We start from the raw sequence: 7,864 nt of genomic DNA, 5'->3' as shown, positions 1-7,864 counted from the left end.
TGGGGAAAAAATTCCCTATTTTACAAATGGTGCTGGGGGAACTGGCTGGCAACCTGTAGAAGACTGAAACTGGACCCACGCCTTTCACAATTAACTAAGATAGACTCTCACTGGATGAAAGATTTAAACGTAAGACATGAAACTATAAAAATACTAGAAGAGAGTGCAGGGAAAACCCTTGAAGAAATCAGTCTGGGTGAGTATTTTATGAGGAAGACCCCCGGGCAACTGAAGCAGCTTCAAAAATACACTACTGGGACCTGATCAATCAAAAAATCTTCTGCACAGCCAAGAACACAATAAGTAAAGCAAGCAAACAGCCCTCAGAATGGGAGAAGATATTTGCAGGTTATGTCTCCGACAAAGGTTTAATAACCAGAATCCACAGAGAACTCAAACGTATAAGCAAGAAAAGAACAAGTGATCCCATCGCAGCCTGGGCAAGAGACTTGAAGAGAACCTTCTCTGAAGAAGACAGGTACATGGCCTACAGACATATGAAAAAATGCTCATCATCTTTAATCATCAGAGAAATGCAAATCAAAACTACTTTGAGATATCATCTAACTCCAGTAAGCATAGCCCATATCACAAAATCCCAAGACCAGAGATGTTGGCATGGATATGGAGAAAAGGGAACACTTCTACACTGCTGGTGGGAATGCAAATTAATACATTCCTTTTGGAAAGATGTTTGGAGAACACTTAGAGATCTAAAAATAGACCTGCCATTCAATCCTATAATTCCTCTATCTGGTATATACCCAGAAGACCAAAAATCACATTATAACAAAGATATTTGTACGAGAATGTTTATTGAAGCCCAGTTCATAATTGCTATGTCATGGAAAAAGCCCAAGTGCCCCTCGATCCACAAATGGATTAATAAATTGTGGTATACATACACCATGGAATATTATGCAGCCTTAAAGAAAGATGGAGACTTTACCTCTTTCATGTTTACATGGATGGAGCTGGAACATATTCTTCTTAGTAAAGTATCTCAGGAATGGAAGAAAAAGTATCCAATGTACTCAGCCCTACTATGAAACTGATTTATGGCTTTCATATGAAAGCTATAACCCAGTTATAACCTAAGAATATGGGGAATGGGGAGAGGGAGGGGACGGAGGGAGGGTGATTGGTGGGATTACACCTACGATGCATCTTACAAGGGTACATGTAAAACTTAGTAAATGTAGAGTATAAATGTCTTAACACAATAACTAAGAAAGTGCCAGGAAGGCTATGTTAATCAGTGTGATGAAAATGTGTCAAACGGTCTATAAAACCAGTGTATGGTGCCCCATGATCACATTAATGTACACAGCTATGATTTAATAATAAAAAAAATGATCTCTTGCAAAGTAGATTACAGGCAATACAACCACTTGCAAGATATTCAATAAAAAAGCAAAGTTAAGCTGAATCCTGCTGTCACAAAAAAATATTTGTATTATACATGAAACATCTTCAGCAGGATTGAGACATTGTTGATTTGACTTAGACAAGGAATATTGCTCTCTCCCCTAAAGGAACGCAGAGGGAGGCTGATAAATCTTCAGAAATAACATTTGTTACAGTTCCTGTCTTTTAAGACTGAAACTCACTATCGCGTATTAATTCCACAAAGATCAAGGTTTCCATCATTGTGTCTAACCTGGGTGCTACTAAGCTATAAAGTAGACACTTTATATGTCTCAAACTTTAGGTGTTTGATTTGAAGGATTTATCCCTTCACCTAAAAGACTCTCAGATTCCCAGATTCTGTAGCATCTCTATTTCTTAACGCTACAGAATCCTTAAGTAGGGGACTTGGAATTTTATTCTACAAACCCCGGGAGAAGGAACACAGTGGGTTTCATCTGCACTAACATGGGAATAACTTCAGAGTCTCTCTTAGGTTGAGTTTGCTCGGAAAGGGGCAGAAATCAGGAAATGAGTCAGGAGCCTAAACAATGAAAGACCTCCTAGATTGGAGAGGGATGTCATAAAGTCCCGGGAAGGTTCAGACAGGCAACTTTGTTTTTTCATTGCCAACAACCCTCCTTCTCGTGTACTTATTATACAAAATCAAAAATCATCTGCTTTCTCACTGCCACTAATGCCCATATAAGAAAAATAAATCCACTTGCTTCCCACTCCGTGTGCCAGAAAATACATACACACACCAAGAAAGAAAAACTCCACTCCCAGATAAGACTCTGATGCTAGTTGAGACAAGTTTATTGAGATTTTGGCAGACATAGCCACACCATGACAAGAGCCATGAGTGCTATGAAAAGTTCAAAAGTAATAGATGCCAAATTGAGTGTCAATTTTCTGAAAACGTCCCAACAAACATCGTCCAGGAAAGGCAGCTGGAGGCAGCATCTGGTTTTTCCTTCTCTTCCCTTTGGGACGTTAGTGCTGGTGAGAATCGCAGGACTCTGAGCTGGATGAGCAGGTGAAGGTGCTGGACACAGGAGGGATGGACGCAGGAGGAACCTAGAGATGGCTGCTCAGCCTTCAAGGGAGAGAAGACTGCACGCCTCGGGGATTTCGGCAGGTTCAGTACAGAGCGAATGGCCAGTATCTTCTGAAGTTGTAAACCCCGCAGCCGTTGTAGCCGTAGCCCATGCCGTAGCCCACCGGGGAGTAGGTGCTGCCGAAGCCGCAGCCCACGCTGTACCCCAGGGGGTAGCCGAAGCTGCCCCAGTAGCAGCCGGGGAAGACGGCGTCGGAGAAGCTGTTGTAGTGCATGATGGCAGGAGTGGAGGGCTCGGGTAGCAGGGGAATGTGTTCCTCAGTGCGATGGATTCCCGGTCTCAGAACCCTCTTTAAATACCCTGGCTCTGGGGCGTGGTGACAAACGTCAGCACCTCATTTTCATTCTTGACACCAATTTACTGTTGCCAGAAAAGCTCATTAACTTGCTTTGCTTTGCTTAAGATGTCATTACAGTTGCTTAAGAAAGCTCTCCCGGGATGTAACACTGAGACAAGAAACCTTCAAACAAATCACGTCCTTTCCTGAAATCTTATTGCGGTGACTTCAAAGCCCTTGGTCTTACAGACCCTGTGTGTCAATAGAATTCTGTACACGGGCTTTACAATACCCAGAAATACACTCTGATGCTGTTCACTGTATCAGATGCTTCCTGTCTCTCTCTGAATTTCCACAGCAATACATAGTTGGAATTCAATAAATATGTGTTGAATACATTAATGAATAAAAAATAAGTAGATTGTTCATCTCAAAATTAAGGTATTTCTTAGTATTCACTTGCTTAAAGAATTTATTTATTTGTTTCTTTTCAGACTACAAGACAGATGTCATAGGGCTTATACCTACAGCTACATTGTTTAGAAAACTGGTTAAAAACCTAGTATTAATACAGTTCCTACCTAAAAATATGTTGTCTGGGTACATCCCACCCAATACTGAATTGTTAAGACAAATATGATTTGTTGGTCTGATACACTTTTTTAAACTAAATGTTGAAAATAAGACTCAGGCAAGTCTCAGCTACTCAAGAGGCGGAGGCAGGATGACTGCTTGAGCCCAGGAGTTCAAGACCAGCCTGGGCAACATAGAGAGATCCATCTCTATTTAAAATAAATAAAGAAAGAAAGAAATATTTTTAATGAAAAAATAAATGGGATATTTCATGTTTCAGTGCATAATATTTTTTTCATCAGAGCTAATAAAACCAATTATTTGATTATCTGATGAAGTGTCAGGTGACAGTATTAAATCCATGCTATTATATTTCACTTACAAAGATCCAGCACCACAGGATAGAGAAAAGTTATTCCTCTCTAAATGGAAATTTCGTTCTAAAATACAAATTAAAGGAGAGATGATCAAAACTATCTTGGGTCATCCAGAAACCTGTGTTGAGGTTCCCCACAATGACACTGCAGAAATCTTACAGAACATACAGTGGAAGAGAACATGTGGTACAAAACCAGGGAGGAAGAGGGGTGAAAGGAATCATTCTAGAAAACCACAAAACAGTATTACACACTGGTCCCCCAAACTCTGCTTCAGTTAGATCCAGGAGATAACTCTGCTCCCTGCTACCAGCAGCTAAGGGTGGTAGGTTGAATCCCAAGAATAAGGTGAGATACTTGAACTAATATAAAACCATGCCAGTGTTCTAAACACTAATAGGTTTATTACAGCAGAAGCATTTTCAAAAACACCTACGGTACCGCTCAGCACTCTGCTTTATGAGCATAGCTGTATGGCTGCCTATGATGATTCAGTATTTAAAATTTAAATACTACATATAACTTATAGCTAAATAAATTCAGGGAATCAAAATTAGATTCATTCTCAAAATACAAAAATATTCAATAAGAGGTCCTTCCCTAAACATTATAGAATGATTTACATTTTATTTCTACAATCATTATATTGCTGTGTTCCAAGATGGAAAAGTGGAAAAGATGGCAATGTTAGGGCAAAGAAAAACTTAAATGAAAAATAGCATTGTATAATGGAATAGAAAAACACTGAATTAATAATGACAAAATCCAGTTATGATGTTCTGTTTAATGAGTGTTTTCCTCCACTTGCCTACCCAATCCGACAAAATGCTAGCTGTGACTTCTATGGCACAATACCTAATACCTAGCTCTATATCTGAGTAGTAATAGTGAATAAAAATTAAAATATGTCCTCTTTTTTAAAAAACATAAGCCCAATTTACAGGGAACAGCCTGAATTTTCTCTAGAAATTCTATGGAAAATCCTACCAAAAGAAAACTTTCAGGAAACATATTACATATCAAAACATCACATAAAAACAAAATTACTAGCAATCTTAATTCTACATGATGTCTATGAAAGTTTTATTCTGATAATAAGCTTATCAAAGGAAGTTTCTGGTTTTTATAGAGCCCCAAGCATATACAATGGTAAGAAACATTCTTGTGGAAAAGAACACAACTTAACAAGTATAAAATTAAGTGTAAAAGGTAAACACTTGTTAAGATCCTAATAGTAATAACAAAAAAATTAAAACACTAACGAAAGTCACAAAAGTTAGAAAATTCAGGGAAAATATTATTTGCATTACTTAACTGCCTACTAACTTCTATAATATTTTTTCTTTCCCATTAGACTAACTTCAGGCTCCATCATTCCAAACTGTTTTCTCCTCTACTGCTAATCCTGCCCTGGATGCTATGGGAAAAATTCATACTATTTAATAAGATATGACCTCAGTCCTATACCTTCCCATCACGTGCTCCAGGGAATTAGCTGAGTTGCTGGTAGAAGAATTCCTAGAAGCCATTCCCACATGAGAAGGATGAAGAGTTCCTTAATTCGATACAGATGTAGCTACTAAATACATAAGTCTATCCCTTCATACCAAAATTAATGCATCTCCAATTCTAATTCTCCTCAGCCATACCCTAAAAATGTCTATGACCTGTCCAATGCCACTCAGCATAAGGGAAAATACAATTGTCAGGCAATCTGGATGGAAAGCAGAAGCATTCTTTTGCAAATTTCCCTGAAAAATAGGCTCATGTGATATGGAGGTATAAAAAAAAGAAAAACATATTCTCACATGGGAAATGATATGGTGCAGTATTAAACTAAACACTGCAGGGTATTTATTGGTTTGGATAAAGTTCACGACTCTTTTCTCCTTTAATAACAATCCTAAAATGTTATTTGATGTTACAAAGTATACAAGAAATGCATTGTATACAAATTTCAGAAGTAGAATCAATTCTAGTGTGCAAAATAAAAAATTTCCTTTCTTATCATTTTCAAATATGGGGTTTTCAAATTCAAAACATTATAGTTTATTAGAAATGAGAGACAAATTAGAAGAGAATGTTTTAAATAAATTTTAAAATATATGCCAATGGTTATTCTACAATACGAAATTACCTTATGTTCATTTTCTTAAATGCCTTAAATAGAGACATTTATTGAGCATCTGTTATGTTCCAGGTGTTTTGTTAGATGCTGGGAAGCCAGAGAAGATAATTAAGAAATGATATATAAATGAAACACATTTAATATATTCTACCCTGGAAGTCCTGATACTCCTTTGTAGACTTTAGGGGTAAAGAAGAGAGTAGATAGCTCTACCTGAAGTAGGAGATAGTGTCTAGGAAAGCTTCGCCATCAGAGGGATGAATGAGTGAGCTGGGTCTTGAAAGTGAGTATTTTACTGATGGACATTGATTAGGGGGATATTTGAATTTAGGGGAAATTCCAGAAAGAGAAATGGTTTTAAGGCAAAGTCTCAAGGGTGTTAAATAGTCAAGTGTCTTCCAGGAACCACAGATAATTCAGTGGGGCCATTGGCTTAAATATAAAAGAATAATTATTGGAAGATGGGGTGGAAAGGAAGTCAGACGTCAGGTTAAGGCTGCATGTGATGTGAAGACAAAGGAGGAAATCAGACACTGAGTTGGGGGGTGATAGGATCCAGTCTGTACTTTGGAAAGGTTGAATACTTTGTTTGGAATGCTTATGGCTACAAGTAACAAAAACCCCAGCTGAGAGCTGCTTAATCAGAAAGAGTTTATTTTTCACAAATAACAGGAAATAAGGACATAAGGACATGAGCTGCAGGATTGCATCAGAGCAAGGGCTGGCTTCACTGTGATGCTCTCTTTTTCCTCATGGCCATCTCCTGATGGCCACAGTAGGTACAGGCCTCTGTCTTACACATCAACATCCTAGCCCAGGAAAAGGAGGGCTTCTCCTCACAGGGTTCCTTTCATCAGGAAGGAAAATGTTTCACATTCGCTTGCCAACAGATTTCCTCCAGTTCCCATTGTCCAGAACCAAGCCTCATCTCATGGTTGAGCAACAGGGGAAAGTGGAAAAGTGTGTCTGGTATTTTCTGGCAGCAAGCTCTGGCAACATAGAAACAAAAAAGAGAAATATTTGTTGGATAGATAATCAAAAATGTTACCACAAAAACCATCACATTGACTTAGGCAAGAGATGATGGAAAGCTGATCTGAAGTGGTAGCATTATCAAAGAGGGAATTTCAGAGCACATAGGGAGACAGTGTGGGTTAACCACTGTCAGCAGCATCACCCCACATCACCACGAAGGTATCCATGAGAGACACCAGGAGAAAGAATGCCAAAATCAGTGCTTGCCAGTCTTTTTCCCATGAAATGTGAATCTTTTTTTAATTTTATTATTATTTTTGTTGTTGTTGAAGATTCATTGAGGGTACAAGAAACCAGGTTACACTGATTGCATTTGTTAGGCAAAGTCCCTTGCAATTGAAATGTGAATCTTTATGATATAGTGGAGTTACCTGATGAGATTCCCAGAGAGGCAGTTTGCTATCCCAAGAGCTCTAGCATTCTAGATCCTGCCAAATCCTGCCCAGAGCAGAAACCCTGGCACAACCATAATTCAGTGCTGAGGTCCTCCAATTATGAATCTCTGCAAGGTAATTGGAACAATTAGAGATAATAAAACATTCTTTAGAGGACAACCTCTAATAATTGCTACGAGAAGCCTATAAAGAACACCCCCATGCTTCCAGAATGTAAAGTTATTTATTCCAAGACAGGTGCTCACTTGGAATCTTGATCTAAAATCATCCCAACTATTATCTTTCGGTTACTATTGCCTGATAATCAGATATTGTGACCCTCAAAATGTTACTGTCAGTCTCAAAACTAATCGATGGTATTTCCCTCCCTTCAGTCTTCTTTCCACAAAGTATGTGCAAAATGAAGATCTCGTTATGTTAGAGATACACACACACACACACACACACACACCAGGTTAAAAATATTTAAGTAGAAGTGACATCAGCAAGTTGGCACAATGAAAAATTCCAGCCTCCATTCTGCCACATAAAAATAACAATTAGCTATGGGC

General features: G+C 38.4%; 1 protein-coding gene across 1 annotated transcript; it reads right to left on the bottom strand.

Moving 5' to 3' along the window:
* Positions 1–2,550: 2,550 nt before the first annotated feature.
* On the bottom strand, positions 2,551–2,742 carry LOC128567204 (keratin-associated protein 8-1). The gene has a single exon (XM_053564213.1). The coding sequence runs from the start codon at positions 2,740–2,742 to the stop codon at positions 2,551–2,553; it is 192 nt and encodes a 63-aa protein (XP_053420188.1).
* Positions 2,743–7,864: the final 5,122 nt, after the last annotated feature.

Source organism: Nycticebus coucang, chromosome 16, assembly GCF_027406575.1.
Source record: "Nycticebus coucang isolate mNycCou1 chromosome 16, mNycCou1.pri, whole genome shotgun sequence".
NCBI lineage: Eukaryota > Metazoa > Chordata > Mammalia > Primates > Lorisidae > Nycticebus > Nycticebus coucang.
The sequence above is the reverse complement of the archived record's forward strand: the minus strand, read 5'-3'. Positions and strand labels throughout refer to the sequence as shown.